The 18576-nt window shown below is 40.8% G+C and overlaps 1 protein-coding gene across 3 annotated transcripts in view; it reads left to right on the forward strand.

The window, feature by feature from the left end:
* Positions 1 to 11385, forward strand: part of lingo2b (leucine rich repeat and Ig domain containing 2b) — a 32431-nt gene extending 21046 nt beyond the window's left edge. For 2 of the 3 annotated variants that reach the window (XM_044373926.1, XM_044373927.1), the window contains one exon: positions 7999 to 11385. In XM_044373926.1, the coding sequence (XP_044229861.1) occupies positions 8042 to 9910 (1869 nt within the window). In that variant the 5' untranslated portion in view covers positions 7999 to 8041 and the 3' untranslated portion in view covers positions 9911 to 11385. Of the gene's footprint in view, positions 1 to 5495; positions 6138 to 7998 lie in introns of those variants that run through there. The other variant, XM_044373928.1, reaches the window with a different exon arrangement.
* Positions 11386 to 18576: the final 7191 nt, after the last annotated feature.

Genomic DNA, 18576 nt, shown 5'->3' on the forward strand with positions numbered 1-18576 from the left:
GCCCACATAGTACTGAAACGGAGCGGAGGAGATTGATAGACAGACAGAACACGTCACCTAGTTTGGTTTCTTAGCCTTCTTGCTTTTCATGGTTATAAATATAACTTTTAGCCCCATTTCCATTTTCCCCCAGTTGTAGCGATCCACAGACAGAAGCGAAACAACAGGAAGTGAAGGGACGGTCAATGACATTTCTACGCTCTTTCCCCTACTGATTTTGACAGAGAATCATTCGTAAATTAAAAAAATATTTAGCGCTCTGCTATGTTCTTATGTGAGATATCTGTCAGTTATCTGATTAATAAATGTGGGCTGTTCTTCGAATTTGCAACAGTAGCCTTATGCTGTTGTTATTCAGCCTTTCCGAGGCTATTGCGTGGTTAAATCAATGAATTTTATTTTATGAAAAAAGTTGCCCCTTCGCAATTTCTAACAGTCCCTCAGTCACTTCATCTGGTGCCGGGCCTGCAGTAGTTTATTCACACATCCAGCAGACACAGAGCAGCATTAGCATTCCCTTCGAGGGTTGTTTCTGTTGACCTGCCAAATGTGGGTCCAGTATTCACTAATATTCTATGTAGCTTTATTTTGATCTCTACCAGCCCTTGAGGGAACTAGTTGCTAACTTTGTCTGTCTGCCGTTTGGTGCTGAGCAGATAATGTACAGCAGGTTTTTGAGTTTCATTTTGTTGATGAGAGCAGTAAGACTGAACTTAACAGTAAAGTTGCGTGCTGGAAAACCAAAACAAACAGCTGAACAATGCTAAGACACTCTGTAGGTGTCGGGTGACAGTGACACTTTCACATTACACAGACATTTGAGCCACCATTTATATTTAAGTATTAGAGCAGCTTTAATATATGACTTTAATTCATGTTAAATTGCCCTCACATCTATGTAAAGAGGTCTAAAATGTTTTAATATGAAAGGCTGGGAAAAGTGGCACATTGTGACATCATTCAGCTGGTGGAGGAACATACTGTAATGCTCACATTATTCATGTCCACAGCATGCAGGCTGTGTTACAGAGCGTGTCACTATGCTCTTTGTTTCAGTTCTGGAGGCTGTGGTGTAGAAGCACCATGCCGTCCCTCCCTCTATCAGTATGAGCAAACACTGACTAGTATTAACTGGACTTTTCTAAATCCAGAGACTGCGGGGTAAAGCAACATCCCTTGTGAGCCTGCAGCACAGCAGACATACAACAAGCCACATGGTGGAAGACAGGATACGCTGTTGATGGCTCAACAAGGCACCGCTTCAGAGGAAACATGGCCAGTGGTGCAGAAAGGAGCTGTTTAATTGGCAGAGTTTGAATGCACAAGCGCTAATTAGCCGAGAAGAACACGGTTCAACTTCTGATTCCCAACAGCATCCTGAAAACTCTGCTGACATTTTGCACTCTGCAGGGTGGTCATTGGGTGCGCAGAGTGCCACAAACCCCAGAATAGAAAATGTATTTGGCTTGTTAGTATTTGTGGTGAATACACAGTGCATTATCATTAAATTGAACTCAGTCATCACTGAATGTACACAGAATTAGGGATGCCTTCCCGGTCTCAGTTCTCTCTGCTTAAAAGTCTTGCAGCTCCTCTGCTTCTCTTTCTCTACGTCTTCTTTTTAATGATATGGACATAAAAATGAAAATCAACAGGGTTTTTTTCTTCATCTGACAACTTGATGAATTGTATATATATCCTTTGTGTTTGGTTAATTCAGTGTATCGGATCACAACAGGGTCTCTCTTTGAATTACCATCAAATTCCATGTAAAACACTGCTAGCGTGTCGTTAACGCAATTTGCAGGAACATTTGTTTGTGCATCAATACATAGACACACAAAGGATGATTGGTTTAACGAAGTGTCCTTTCAGGTCAATTATCATATTGAGTGTGTTATGTTATATGCTCACACTGCGGCAATAATCGCCTACATGTGAACTCTCTCATGTGAAATAATTCCATTATTCATGCCACTATTATATCTAGAAATGAGCAAAGCAGAACGGTGGGGACATGGTATAATACTTCAAGGAAAAACAAGAGGATGAATGAACATTGTACCATTTTTATGACTCCAGTGATCCAAAGTGACAAATGAAATAAATGCTTTTTTTTCTTAAAAAGGAGCAAATGAATGGAAAATGTGCTTAAAATTTCTTTGTCGAGGTTGTAGTCGAAGTCGACTGAATAAGATTTATGTTAAGTAAAATAATAATGGCTTCTTTCCAAGGAGCTTGGGTGCAAAATAATTGCAGCCACGTAAATGTATTCAAAGCCTCATGTTTGCAAGGCTGTGGGAAGACGAGAGAGGATTTATAGTCAGATTATTATGCACAGTAACCACAAAAAATAACCAAGCCTTTAATGCTATATACCTCTAACCACACATATTGGGCTAACTGTGCTAATAACAGTTTTAAAGTTGCAGTGCTGCAGATCTCTCTCACAAAGATACAACACAAGCACAGATTTAATGGATGCCTAAAGGCAAAAATAAAAGTGCCAGACACACATTCTGTCAATAAAATTCATTATTAATTCATACATAATTTTGTGGGGATCAATACTGTAATTTAGAGTAGTTTTTAAAAATTAATTGGTACAGTCCAATCAAGTCCTCCTCAGTCTGAAATATATTCCCTCTGCTCTTGTCAAAGGCCGCAGATTTGGCAAGTGGTGTGATAATGAACAGGGATTTAATGGTGCTCATCTTGACAGATAGGCCCATAGATTAAAATCAACATGTGCACCGAACATTGCCCAACTATTGCGGAGATCTCCTGGAAGAGCTGTAATCTGTTTCTCAAGCTTTACTCCGTTAAAAGCACATTAGAAATCATACTCAAGTCAAGCAAACAAGAGTTTTATCTAATCTTGTAAGCGTGGCATTCCTCATTTCTTCATGTATTTCTGCTTTATCTCATACTCGGCTCTCTTATTTTTCTCCCTCTTCTTCTCTCTCGCATTCACTCTCACAGTGACTCATGCATCACCCTACAGCTTCTATTCGGCTGTCAGATTTTCTACAGTTTCACTGTGACTCTAATCCAATTCAGAACCAAATCCCAAAACGCTCAACCCTGTAGGCTGCCCTTCTCAATGACCCCCCTCACCATTACCATTTACCCAGAGTTCTGTGGGATCTTGTAGGTTTTCCGTCTTGCCCATGACACAACTGGCTCCAAGTGTTTCTAAAAATATGGCCAGGCTCGGAGGGAGTTAAGAAAAGTCCACTACAGTGGTGTATGTGTGCCACCCAGGTCAGCCTGGGTCAGACTATCAGAGCCATCACTGTATACAAATAAGCCATTCAGAAAGAAGAGTCACATGGCAGTAGTGTGTGCCAGGGATAACTTTCTTTGAACTTGAATTACATTTTTCGCCGTCCTATACTTGTTATAATAATAATAATAATAATAATGCTTTCTGGCACTGATATGGTGAACATGTTAGCAAACAGTTTCTCATTTATTCATCCAGCAGACACAGAGAAACATTAGCTTTCATTTGGAGTCTATTTCTGGCTATGTGACGAATGGAAGTCCAATATTCTCTCTCCTTTTAGCACTGTTTTGATCTCCACCAACTCCTGTGGGAAATATTTGGCTCTTGAGCTGCTAAATGGTCCTGTGTTCACCAGCTAGTTGCTAAGTGCTGGGCAAGTAGCACACAGTATGTCTATCAGTGCTTTTTTTTTGTTGAACAGCCACCTGCTGTGGATGGAAGCACTGTTGTCAAAACAGTGTGCTGAAAGACGCTAAAACCCTTTGTAGAGCTGAAGTGAACTGCAGAGCTGGGTGATAATTATCTGTGGCAGTTAATCACTATGAGTAACAACTTTCACATTACACATTATAATTTAATATAGAAAAATATAAAAAAAATGGTGCAGCTTTAAAAAAAAAAAAAAAAAACCAAAAAGTACAAATCAAGTACAAATAATTGTCTCTTACATTTGGGACCACATTTCCCATGAAGCCAATGGCTCTATTCTTAACATGTTGGAAGTGATTTTTTTTCCATCTGCCTTTCACTCCTTCCACCATCTGCCATCTCCAGAAAGTCTGAAAAGCTTTAGCTCTGTTTTGTTTGAAAAATAGAGCCCTCGTCAAAGCAAGCCAGTAAGTCTCCAACTAATTCTGACCAGGTGCAACGTAATATAAAATACAGTGGAAGCAGCAGAGGCCACCATTGTTTAGCAGTGACCTCATTTAATTCTTTTAATCATACCACTGTTTGAATTATAGATTTAGTGATGCTAAAATGCTATCTGTTGCAACTTCAACAGAGTTACAGTTTAGGGATTTGCTATATGTGATTTCAATTGTAAAACAGTTTTTTCTTAATTTTTTCACCAAAATTTCATGTTCTCTAAAACCACATTATAGCGTGAATTACATTAAGTCAGTCCTCATCAACTATTTATATAACTATACTAACGACATTCAGTCATTCTGTGGTGACAGAGGTGAATAACAGAAAAACTGTAGCTTATTGAATAGGCGTTATCATCACACATCTATCCCAAATATATGCAACAGTAGGGGACGACTAAACCTGGGTTCAGGATGCTGTTATCACCCATTTATTTCAGTGAGCCAATATTGATGGAGCCCAGTGGGCACAGAAAGCCTGTTATCATGTATGTGCTGTCAGATGACTGTCAAGTTTCTTTCTGCGAAAACAAAAACAAAAAAATGGCTGACATTCCTTTTATTCTCAGTGGAAAATACAATATTTTAAGATAGTTTCTTAGATAGATTTTTGTTTGTTTTGTTTTTGCAGGAAGAAACTTGACAGCCCTGAACCCACTAGTAGGTTTAGTAGGCCCCTACTAGCTCACATATTTGGGGCAGGTGTGATGATAGCACCTTTTCAATGTGCTGATAACAGTCAAATTGGGTGCGAAAGACAGAAGTTGGAAAACAGCGGGTTCCATAACACTGGGACTTCAAATAGACTGCTGGTCTTTGGGAATCAAAGCTACATCATTTTTCAAGGTTATGCACTTGTACGTAAGTGCTGAAACAGTATTTTAATCCAAGGACATGATTTACAGTCTTTGGGGAGTCATCTTTATTTTATCAATGTCTCACTGTGAAACCTGGATAAGGACAGATTTTGATTTATTATATTCTCTGTAACTATGTCAGATTTTTTTTTTTTTTTTTTTAAGATTACAGCAAAAAAATACAGACAATTATCTTGAAAATCTCATATATTTACAATTTAGAAATTATATTTTTTCAGTGGCCTGTCAGAGAAGCTGAACTCATTTTTCCCTTTAAGGTTTAACTGGAGAAAGCAAAAAAGTGGTCCAGCATATGACCATAGCCATTTTATCATGTGCTTTTTTTTTCACATGAGCTTAAATAACTTACAAGGTTGTAGTGTCTCGTGTGCACACCAACTCTCTGAGCAGAGCCGTGCATGACGCACAACTCTCAGAGAGATCACCACACCAGTTCCCCACTGCAGCAACAGACAACTGGACTGTAATTATTAAACAGAGAGCCAGAGAGGAACAGAGGCTGACGGGCGAAGGCAGACTGATAAATACACAAAGACAGAGGCAGGCTTGTGGACGGATAATAAGGTAGACAGACAGAGATAGTTACCGGAGCACCAGATGGATGGGCAACAAGACAGGTCGACAAATAGCAAGGCGGTCAGAATGACAGCTTGGAAACACCTTAAACTAGGCTGCGCTATACCAATGACACTGAATTTCCAGGAATATATTCAATTTGTGTGTTCTCTCAGCGCGTGGAGTAAAGGAATATGAAAAAAATGTCACCCTCCTTACTCTATTTCTTCCTTTTTTTCATTAATTTGATTGGCAGACTACATAGAGCGGATGGGAGTAAGGGTTTGTAGTTGCTGTGGCAACGGCCTGCTCTTTGTTAAAGGCTACATTCCTGGCATCTGATGTGTCTGCGCTGTGATCGATAAAAACCCAGCCTGCAGGGACTGATGAACGAATTGGGTCTTTTGCCAGGCCAGGCAGGACCGGGGAGAGGAAAGGAGTTAGGTAGGAGATGTGTGAACAGGAGGAAGGAGAGATAAAACAGCAATAGAAAGAAGAGGGAGATATGGAGATGCGAGCAGTGCCGCTGCTGAGCCTGGCGGAGGGGTGAGTGCTGTGGGAAAGAGAAAGAGTGAGTGTGTATGCTCTATGGCTCCTGCCTCATCTCGGCTATTTTCTGAATGTCACTCACTTCACTATCAAAGTACGGTTTGTGTCTGTCTGTGTGCTCATCATCTGCTTACCTTGGCAGGATTTTGCTTTGCAGTGATTGACTCTGCAAGCTCTGCAAGCAGTCGAAAGTCAAAAGCGCATCAGACTTTGTATTTCTAGCATTTTTCTTTGCTCTTAATGACAGTGCATTAAAATTTCCACCGCTCACAGATGTGTCTTACATTTTGCACACCTAATTGGCAAAGATAGCCATGAGCAGAATGCAGATACTACTGGTAATGAGGCAATTATGGTCAGCCTCTCTGTCTACATAGCCATCTGTCAATTCAACAACCTGTGGCTGCGGGGAGGTGTTTTTTCTGTCAAGGTCTATGTCTTTTCAGGCTGTAGAGAGGCATGGCTCTCAGAAAATATAATGTTTTACAGTTGAACATTAACCTGTCGTTATCTTCTCTTCCTGTAAAACCCTCCCTGTATGGTCACTCACAAAACAAATGAATTAAATGTAAAGCAAGGATTTAATTACAAAAACAATTCTAAATCTAATATAATGTGCAACCAACGAGGAGAAATATTTTCTTCAAAATTATTTTTAATTGCAGTAATTTATTGTTTTTCACATAGAAGTAAAGTGCAGATATCCTGTTATGTGAAACAGAAAGTTCTGCCATAACAATCTTGCTTTTTACTATCTTGAGCTGTGTGTTTGCATTCACAGTGACTACAGTAGGTATTTAGCCTACAAGTAATGTGCATCACATGTATTTGACATGAGATGAAACTTAACAGATTGCTGTGAAATTGAACAAGTGCAACAGAATACAGCATAGAATATAAAGAACATAAACCAGTAGTAATCTGCGATAACAGGCAGCAGCCTAAACAGAAACGAACAGAGCAATAAAGCAATGAAGCAAATAGTAACAGTTGTGGGGGATTATGTAAATGTATGCAACTGTTATTTTTCACAGTCCCTGTTTTCAGTACTTGCTTTTTTATTGATTATTAAATATGAAATATATGCAGCCTTGATGTAAAAAATCCATATTTAGACATTTTAGAAATGAATGTAGAAACTCAGTGTTTTCAATGTAAAATGAAACAATGAGTCAGTGACAGACTAGAAAGGCTGCTATGACTCAGTGTGTTGATTACTTATTAAGGAGTCATATATACTGTGGGTTTCCATTCATACTGGTGAGGTTATATTTGCCTGGAAAACAGTGCTGTAAGCCCTTTAGATTCACTTGTAGACACACACAGGATGCCATTTCAATTTGTATTGTTTGTATATATGTTTGTATGTTTAAACACTTGTCACATAGTCCATTCGCCACCCCATGAACCCTACACACACACATACAGCATATCATCAGTGATGCAAAAATACACATTCACGCACATGCAGGCACAACAAACCCGCATGGGCATTTAGCCTTGCTGCACTCTAACGAGGGTCATTTCTCGCCATCGGGCTGAAACATCTTCCATCCTCATAAAACATCTCCAGTTAGCCTGCAACCTTTTGTGCTAACACAGTCATGAACACTCACATTTTTCTGCAGCTGATATTTCTCTTGCTGTATCTTGCCCTGCTGTGAGTTTAATTCCATTATTTCCACCTTGCCAGGAATAGTGATAGTTCATTAAGGGAGAAAAGACTTGGCAGTTAAGGGAGACATAAAGTGTAAAAGGTTGAAACTGTAGAAAGGATGGGGGGCAAATGGGTGAAGACAGTCTGAGTTAAGTATGGAGTATTCTAACACATCTCTTTTTTGTGTATTGTGTCTTGCAGGGCCTGATCGTGATGGTGCTCTGTATGGATAAGAAGCTGTGCCATGACAGAGGGCAACGTGGGTAAAAGAGACATGCGACACCCAGCCCTGCACCACTGCCACCTCTTCCTGGGCGGGGCCTTGCTGCTTCTCCTGGCCAGCTCGGCTCTTAGCTGCCCCGCCCGATGTGAGTGCTCTGCCCAGAGCAAGTCGGTGAGTTGCCACCGCAAGCGCCTGCCCACCATCCCTGAAGGCATCCCCATTGAGACACGTGTCCTGGATCTCAGCAAGAACAAGCTACGCATCATCACGCCAGACAACTTCTCTTCGTTCCAGCAGCTAGAGGACCTGGATCTCAGTGACAACCTCATCAGTGTGGTGGAGCCTGGCTCATTTCGTTCTCAGCTTGCTCTCCGCTCGCTAAACTTCCGCAGTAACTTGCTCCAGCTGGTTCCTGCAGGCGTGCTGTCAGGCCTGACCAACCTCACCCGCCTTGATCTCAGCCACAACCGACTGGTGGTTCTTCTGGATCATGCCTTCCAAGATCTGCGCAGGTTGACATCTCTAGAAGTGGGTGACAACGAATTGGTTTTTGTCTCCCAACGGGCCTTTACAGGATTACTTGGACTCCAGAGTCTGACCCTGGAACGTTCTAATCTGACCGTGGTCCCTACTGATGCTCTGGCACATCTGCACAGCCTGGTTGAACTGCACATGCGCTACTTGAGCATTAGTTTTCTTAAGCCCTTCTCCTTTAAGAGGCTATCACGTCTCCGCCGACTAGAGATTGATTACTGGCCCTGGCTGGACACACTGCCTCCCCTATCACTGCATGGCCTCAACCTCACAACGCTGTTCATAACCAATACTAACCTGTCTGCCTTCCCCGGCACAGCATTGCGCAACCTGCCCTACCTCACGCATCTCAACTTGTCCTACTGCCGCATCCAGCACATCCATCAAGGAGAGCTAGGCCAACTCCCATATCTGATGGAGCTCCGTCTCCAAGGGGCTCAGCTGGTTTCTATTGAGCCCTTTGCATTTGTTGGCCTCAAATCTTTGCAACTACTGGATGTGTCACAGAACCGCCTGGACTCTCTGGAGAGGGGAGTGTTTGCCTCACCAGACAGCCTCCAGAGGCTTTGTCTAGGTGGAAATCCATTAGTGTGCGACTGCAGATTGCTTTGGTTGCTGAATAGCCACAAGCCCCCCTCCCTGCAGATTCTGGATGTCCAGCCTGAGTGCGCCGCCCCTGAGCACCTCCTGGGAAAAACTATCCGTGACCTCAAGGAACCTCTGGTCTCCAGGTACATGACCTGCACCAAGCCACGGATTGGACCCAACACGACACAGCTGCTGATGGCTGATGAGGGTCAGCCTGCCCGCCTGAGCTGTATGGCAGAAGGAGCACCTCGGCCCTCAGTGGTCTGGATTACTCCTCACAGACGCTACATCACAGCCAAGAGCAGTGGTAGGGTGGAAGTCCAACCAGATGGTACCCTGGAGATCAAGGCAGCAGAGCTGCATGACAGCGGGGTGTACTTATGTATTGCCAGTAACCCTGCTGGCAATGCTAGCCTGTCAGCCTCTTTAGCTGTGAAGAGCCTGGGCATTGGTGACAGATCTCACTATATCAACAGGAGCTCAAACTATCTCACAGATTCTAACAGCACTTGGGGGAATGGGACAGTATTGTACAACATGACAGTCCCTATAGACATAAAGACTATCATTATATCTACAGCCATGGGCTGCTTGTCCTTCCTAGGTGTGGTCATCTTCTGCTTCCTGCTTCTGTTTGCCTGGAGCCGAGGGAAAGGACGCCATAAGAGCAACTTTGATATTGAGTATGTCCCACGTAAATCCAACGGGGCAGCAGCTGAAGTGACAGAAACAAGTGGCCCCCGACGGGTCAATATGAAAATGATTTGAAAACAATGCAGACTGAGGCATACGATAGCAACGTCAACAACACAGTGCACACATATCAACTGAAAAAAATGTTTTTCTATGACACAGTGGATTTGTGACAAAAACGAAAGTGATGTACTAATATAGTGGGTGTCAATATGAAGGTGATCTAGTGATAAAGTGGACATGTGAATATAAAAGTGATATATGAAACTGTGGACGTGTTTATATGAAATAATGTTCTCATACAGTACATTGAATATAATACTATAACCAACATATCAATATGGGAGTGATATAGTGCTGCACTAGGCATGTGTTTCAGTGGTGATGTGATGAGTAATGATGTTGTCGACTCACCGTGACATCAAGGTGAAGGAGGGAGCCGCTGGGAGTGACGGGGGACATCTTCGGGTGGCAGTAGAACTATCATCGCTGCAACATGTCAGGACTAAATTGTCTAATACCCATCTTAGCTGCAGTATGAGAGGTGTGTGTTGTGTTCATGTGTGCGTGGGTGCGTGTATGTGTGTGTGCATCGGTGTGCGCATGTTGCATTTGTGTTTCTTTGTGCATGTGCACGCATTGCCTTTCTTATTGGACGGAACAATTAAAATGAATGGTAGGGTCCAAAGCATTTTTCCAGGCCTCTGTTCTTGTTCGGTCATTGTAACAACAGTATTGTCACTGTTGAGTAAAACAGAGGACTATCTATGTTTGTATGCAAAATCACAGTTAATATATTCAAGAGAAATGCTGCATAAATTTTGAAATAGGTCGTTGTCCCCCTTGGATTGACGCCAACATTAGATGGGGATTTTTCTAAACTCAAGGAAAAGTTATACACACACAGTAGTTACAATGTGAAGTCTGAGCTTTGTCTTCACCGTAGAGCTCAGTTTCCAGCCACACAAGACACTTTTCCTGAGAAATAACAGTGGTCAGTGGTGTTATTACTCTGAAAAAGCTGCCAGCTATAGAAATGGCATGTTAAACCCATTTTATAACATAATAAATCATGGGCAGATTTTCCTGCCAGACAAATCCCTTGATATGATATAAAAGAGTCAGTGGCCAGACACAATGGCAAAGATTTACTGGCCGGTGTCCTCTTTGGGAAGAGACAAAGTTGAGCTTCACAGATTTATAGGTTGAATTTCCCCCCTCTCTCATTTTTCTTTGATCGCACCACTTCAAGCTAGCGTGTCCGGATTCTTCCCTGGGGCACCAAGGGGTCGTGGTTATTTAATAGATGGCAATTTGAAAGTTGTAGTGGAATCTTGTATTGTTTAGTTTTTTTGTTGAAAATGTTTTAAATGTTTAGAGAAAAAACAACTGTAAAACAATTAAGGGCAATTCTTTGTAATGCAGGGACGTGGGTGTTAAGTTGTGTGATCCTGTTGTGATAAAATGTTCAAGGTTGTATAATTGTTTTCATATGACAAATTTATGGGTATATTTTCAAAAGGAAATAAATCTTAATCATACCCCTAAAATTGGAATTCCAGTAGTTTAAGTAGTTTAACCTATTCCATAGGTTCTATAGTAACTCATGGTATTTCTCTGTCATTGGGCATTGTACTAATACCTACAGCCATGACTTTCTCCAGCTTTACCTTATTTTTCCTATTTATATCATGTCATACAGTAAACATTCTGTTGTAGCTCCTCAATAGTGAGTTTATGGCTTTTTTCCTCATATGATATCAGTATAATACAGAGTATTTGAGTCATATATTCGTATATTTTTAGTGCAGACTATTTTGACAGTTCAGTGTGTGCCCTGTCCAGAGTCTCTCCAAATTAAAGGGGAAGAGATTTGTCTACCAGGTAGCTGTTACAGGTGTTAATGCACTAGTCAAGTTTTCATGCGCACCTCGTTCATTACTGCGTACGTGGTGTGTTGTGACGGCTCTGTCTTTGTGACCTTTGGGGGAGCAGCCAATCAGTGTTGTGCACTGCCTGAAATGAAAGGTGCACGATGAAATGAATTACTTGTTTTTCTGAATTTCCAGAAGTACACAGTACAATAAGAAATTAGTCTCATAGACCAGACACAAAAGATATTTCCTTGACAAAATATCAGCACACAGATGCAGCTACAAGGTTTGTTACAAAAACAGTGTTTGAATCTCTGAAACATACTGCTAGCAACATCAACATTGTAACTTGCAGATTTTTACAAAAGTCACTCGACATGGTAATCAGAAGTAGTCAGAAGTAACAACTGTGCTGACCAACATGAAACCCATAGACCCTTGTTAATACACCTTTAGTCTTGTTTCTGGATGACTACTGGGATATTACCCGTGTGAGTTTATGTGAACTAATAAGGATGTGCAGGTTAACAGTAACAACACCCAGACCTCTCCTACTAGCCTCTCACCTATAGTGTATGTCCTTTAGTTTGGACTAGTCGTGGTAGTGCTGATAAATTCTGGTTTGTGAGTTACAAGCTGCCCACCCTGGGATCTGATTGTGCAACACACTTCCATGTGGTCCAGATGGGAATCGGAAAACTGCGACTCCATGCAGCTTTTTGCTGTTCACACTGATCAGAAAACATCAAAACTGGGACACATGAAGGGAAAAAACATCAGAATTGGGACACTGAGCTGCAGCGTGGATGTAGCCTAAACAGCCTGCGCGCAAGTAAAACATGCCACATTACATGAGCTGACATGTAGTTAAGGTGAAGTCCTGCATGACCTACCTTAGGTCATATCATTATGTCCTCATTCAGGCCAAATGCTTCAGTGAAAAACTGCCTTCTTCAGTGCTTCACCTGACAATCAGATGAAAGGAAATGTTAATTTGGCATACTGCTCTAACAGAAATTTTCGTTTTCAGACAGCACTTGATGCTATCATGCTAATGTTAAAAAAAAAATCTGTCTTTTGTGCATGAAAGCTCATAGGGAATATTCAGGGTGCTACTGTGGCAATATGAAGACAAGATCAAAGTCCTCAAATAGGCTTTTATTATTTTTATTGCAGGTTCCCCTTTACAGAGAGGGTGCTGTAAACGATGGAGAGGAAATGTTATGAATCTATTACTGTCGAGTTTTCTCACATCCTATCTCTCGTAGATGGAGGATTTCTGAATCAGTCCTTTAATGATCTGAGCTCATACAAGCTGTTAACAATGTGTAATTTATATTAGAATGTAAAAAAAATTCCTCTGCTCAGTAATCTGGCAAAGAAACACCATGTTATTAGCTTCATTTTACACCCGTGATTAAAACTTGTATCATCATTTATTTACTGAAGTAAATATACGATGCCAGCACTTTAAGGGAATTATAACACTTAAGGAGTGTTGGGAGGTGCTCAAGAAGAGGTGATCACGCTCAGGGCCACGCACCCTTGGATGAATAATTTCACACATCATAAAGGATCTGTCACAACCTCGCACCTTCATCAAAGAGCATGAATCAAAGTGAGCCATACTCTCTGAGCCTGGCTGCTTCATCAGTGTGAGTTTAGATTGGTAGAGAGGAGCTTTGCCACACTAGAGATCCAGGTGCTCAGGGTTTTTACTTTCAGTCATCTTCATGAATTTGTGGGATCTTCGACATGCTGGTTAGCGGTAGGTAGGTAGGTCTGTAGTTGGGGTTATAAATTCACAAATCTCATGCGATCATCTTTCTTCCACAGCCAACTTTACTTAAATACCTCCTACACTTCCAAAAGACTGAGCTGACAGGGACGGACTGATCGTGCTGTGTGTTAACTATAATAATAATCATAACATTGCATTTATTTATGGGCGCATTTCAAAGCATTCAAGGACACCTTACAAGACAGTTAAAAACAAGCAGCAATGTATCAAGACATTATAGAATCAAACAAAGCTTTGATATACGATAATAAGTCAATATAAAATCATTATTCATGCAAAACCCAACGTGGGCGTAACCATTAGAGTCAGGATCAGACCGAATATACCAGTTTGAAAAGATGTGTTTTGAGAAGGGATTTGAAGGTAGAGAGAGTCGATATTGCAAATGTCTTGTGGGAGAGAGTTCCAGAGGCGGGGGGCAGAACAGCTGAAGGCTGTAGACCCCATGGTAGTCAAGCAGGCAGATGGTGTAGTGTGTTGGATGGCAAAAGAGGATCTGAGAATATGGGAGGGTGCATAGATATGAGGGAGTTTGTAAAGATACAAAGGTGCTAGGTTATGAAGGGCCTTAAGGGTGAGAAGCAGAATCTTGAAATCGATACGTTATACACAGTAACTGTGAGTCAACCTAAGAGATAAACGAGATGCTGCCTTCAGATCCCTGTCAGACATTCCAGTATTATAAGTAGGGTGTGCATAAAGATTACAAACCAGGGGACAACATACAAATACAGTTATATCGTTACAGATTCATTGCAAAGAAAGTTGCAAATGCTGTTTTTTTTCGGGAGTTTTCTTGAAGGCAAATTTTACTGTTTGCTGAATTAATTAAAAGATTGTTTCCCCACCAAAATGTTATTTGTGGTGAAGGCTTTGAACCGACTTTAGACTAAATACTATTTTTACAGAAAATTTTATTCAACTGTTATTCTAAAAATGAGCCGAAGCCCAAAATTTAGAAATGTTGTTTTTTCATGTCAGTCCAGGGTAGTGTTGCAATGGCTGGACCACAGTATTTGCACAATCCTGAATCTGACTACCTGTTGTCTGTGCATCAGCTCTGATAGGGCAGTGGGTCAAATTTCCAGGGACATTTTTGACAAAGTACATAAAAAAAAAACCCTTTTTATCTAGTCACTCAATTTACAACCAGCCTAATCACAGCTTATCACAAATTGCATTGTCTCGTTGTAACTTAACATAATAAGATAATGATCTTGTCCCAAATTGCCCTCTCCTCAGTTGTGATAATGATCACTGCTACATTTTACTGTCTGGTTGCTCCAGACAATCATGTTGTTTTGAAGCATGCTTCACAGTAGCCCGAATTAATAAAAAATATTGGAGTTTGGTGCAGTGGCTCTTCCCAGTGCCCTTGGGCTCACTGATGATGTACAGACGAAAATGAAAGGTCAGTCGCTATTCAAGCCAGCCTGCAGAGGGATGGCAGGTTCATGCTACTTATGAGCCCAGGGGGGCCTTCAAAGAAGGGCTATAAAAGTGTAGCCTGATAGTTTTGATGGTGCTGATGTTGTATTGTTGTAATGTAGAAGCTGTTGTACTGTAGCAGTGTAGTTAAACTCATTCTCCTCAGACCATCAATCAATACAGGAGTGCAGCCTTCTTTGCATTTACGGTACATTACTGTAGATTAATTGCTCTTCCCATCACTCTTAATAAAACAGATTAAAAACTCCAGTTACTAATCAGTTCACGTACAACTAGGAAATAACAAGCAGAAATTTTCACTCTATATGGTGCGGTATAAAAAAAGATATTAATGCCTGCACACTTACTCCAAAGCCACCAATTTTATTTATTTTAAAATTGGTGGGTTTGGAGTGAATGTAAGGGCATTACTCTTTTTCTATTTTTGATAGCCTTATACCAATGTGATGTGCGTATAATTGCACCCCTTCAAGTATAAAAAAAATATGGCCCATACTGTGCTCACAATCACTTTTTGAATGCCGTTTTCTTGAGATCACAAGTAAATTTATTTCGTTACCTTGAGAAATCAACTTTTTGTTTTCTCAAGATAACAGAATAATTTATCACAAGATTTATCATGGATGGAGCTCATTCTCATTTGCTCGGGTGGCTCTTAAGGACATGGGTTCAAATCTGGTTCTTATTCCCTCTCTCCATCTCACTTTCCTTTCTCTCATTAAGTCCAATAAAATGAAAGTGCTTGAAAGGTATTGTTTGGTACTTCTCCTATATGAAACATCCCATCATATTATGACCAAAAGTTAATCAACCTGCCATTTGGCCATGACACAGATATCATTAATAAAGGTGCTGTTAATAATAATGGGTACTCCTCGATCTAATTTTCAGCTTAAATCAGTTACTACAGTTGTCAAGACGCCATCTATGCATACTGGCATGACACTCCTGATCTCTGATAAACATTATAAGTAATAAAAAGAAACAACCTTTTGTTTTCTCATGATGAAGGGTTGATTATCTCGTTATCTCGAGTTAAAAAGCTTGTTTTCTCAAGATAATGGAATAATTAACAAGTGATCTCAAGATAACAGCATTAAAGAGATTTATAATTATGTTTACAGCAAGTCGTGCAGCTTGGTATCTTTCAGTGTTGGAAATTTCTTCATCTGAAGCATCCAGAGATATATATCTATAGCAGTGGATACCAGAAGGAAGGAAGTAATTCATAATTTAGGAAGAAGATGAAAATATTTACATGGGCTTTATGTTATACATGTGTATTCATACATTATATAAAAAGTTATATTTATAAGCAACAAAACTCATCCTGGCTCAATACTCAATGATTTTGCTACTACAGCCACTGGGCGTGGTAACCAGTAACTTGGTGGCTATTTTGTGTAACTGCCATTAGCTTACTGCAGTTTGCTGACTTTTTGACTCCCCTCTACCTGTGTAAGTGTGAAAGTGTGTTCAGACCACAACTGAAGTGAATTTCCAACTCATGTTATTCACTGGTCTGTTTTTTCCCATTTTTATTTGACCTTAACTGCAGGTGCCAACTGGTTGTTGGCTGCATCAAGCTAGCAATGTACACACTGTGTTTGTGGAGTGTGTGTGAGTTTCGGACTGACTGCAGAACTCACCAGGAACTTTTCTCAACAGTTTCTCTCTATTTTCCTCTTCACTCTGTCTGTTTGTGAGGTGGACTCATAATTGCCTTGGGATGAGCCCTAATTTTCCACTGAAGTTCAAGAGATTTTCAAATCACTTGTGTGTTTACTTTAATTTATGCTGCCAAAGGCTAATTGGAATTTATTTTTTATGCAATCATGCCGCCTCTACAGTAAAAGTAAAAATGTTTTTCAAAATTTAGGTTCAGGGTCAGTTTGCTGTACTTGTTCAACTGTTAAACTCTATTTTAGCATTTGCTACTCTGTATTCTACTGTACCTTTGCTAAATAATCACTGTTGTCTAATGTAAGGAGTAGAAGAAGCTAACTAGTTTAGAATAGCTCATATTCTCTAAAAATACCACAGTATTTGCAGACTCTGGACTGGTTATTATATGCTACTTGTCCATTTAGGCCTTTAGTCTCTCAGGTGGTCAGTGTGATCAAAGTACAAACTAGCATGAGCTTTTCCAGAGTTGATCTGTGACATCAGTGCAATATTTCCTTTTAAATGGATGTGTAATGGTGCTTCATGCTACAGAGCTGAGCATTTTATTCTGTCTTGTCAGCAATGGTGAAACCACACTCACCATCAGCTCCCCATTTAACCCTGCTCTGGTCAAAGTCGAGCACCACTCATCTCATCTCTGTGGAACTGCCCCATTAAAACATAGCTTGTGGCAAGTGTCAGCGAGTGGTGCAGTGTGAAAGATGAGAGCAATAACAGAAAAGAAGCACATCACATTGCATCAGTGGTCGACTTCCAGCGTGTGGATTGAATTGATACGCCATCCGTACCTCTGGGTGTAGAAAAGGTTCAGTGTGACGTCATTCTACAGACTTCTCCCCTGAGCTGTATTATCTGGGTTGGGAGTTTATGAAGACTCTTCCCTTTGCAGAGCGTTACATGTGTATAAAAAATTACAGCTGGGCGCCTGGAGGCATGCCATGTGGTTTGTGCTGAGGCCAAGGAGAATTACAGTCATATTAGAGATGTCTTCTGGGCTTTACATGTAACCCATGTGAACATCGGCCCTGTAGGCAGCGAAGTGTTCAAGCTGGTTTAAATGCATCAGCACTGCAGTACTGCTCTTAAAAACCCCCACAGCTGTAACTTTATTTTGAAGGATGAAGGATGGAGAGAAGGATGTCATTTACATATCAGTGTATCTTATCTGTGCATGTTAATTCATTTTTTACGGTTGCAATGCAGTTAGCCAGCAAGTGAGATGAATGATTATAAATGATTAATTTGTGAGTTATGACTCCTTGCCCCGTTTCCTCCCTCAGATGCTAAATCACAGAGGAAGAAAAGCAAAGCTAGGTGCTGATTAATTCAAACATTAATTCTCCTTACAACAAGCCTCCCAGTCAGCTTTAAATAGGCCCATTGTTCAACTGAAATTCGCTCTCACAAGACACAGTCGTCTTTTCATGGCAGTGTTCTTGTCAATGAGTCACCAATTAATTTGGTGCATTCTGGAGGGCTGGCCAACAGCAGTTGGTTTTGCACCAATCACATGTATTACAAGTCTGTTTAAACATGCAGATATGACCCACATGCAACCTCCTTAGACATTAACAACAAATGTGATAACTGCTTTTAATTAACACCAGAACGAATAAATTCCATTGAAAGTGCAACAAATATCTTGATCCAATTGCACATGTTGGCCCAAGAAGGATCCTTCCTCCATTTAGCACTGGCTGCATGTCAGCCAAATGTCAAAGTGATGAGGCAGAAGTCAGCGCCTTTACCGGATGAAGAGGTCACAGCCATGCTTAGAGGGTCAGGAGAGCTAATTAGACAGAATGAATGACGGGAACCTGAGGGGGTAAATGCAATTACCAACAGAATGAAAGGCATAAGTAGAGGAGATAAACCCCTGAGATATCTGCTGATGAAAGTTTAAATTTTGTAACTTTAAGCCTAGAAAAACC

The sequence above is a fragment of the Thunnus albacares genome, chromosome 15 (genome assembly GCF_914725855.1).
Source record: "Thunnus albacares chromosome 15, fThuAlb1.1, whole genome shotgun sequence".
In the NCBI taxonomy this organism is placed as follows: Eukaryota; Metazoa; Chordata; class Actinopteri; order Scombriformes; family Scombridae; genus Thunnus; species Thunnus albacares.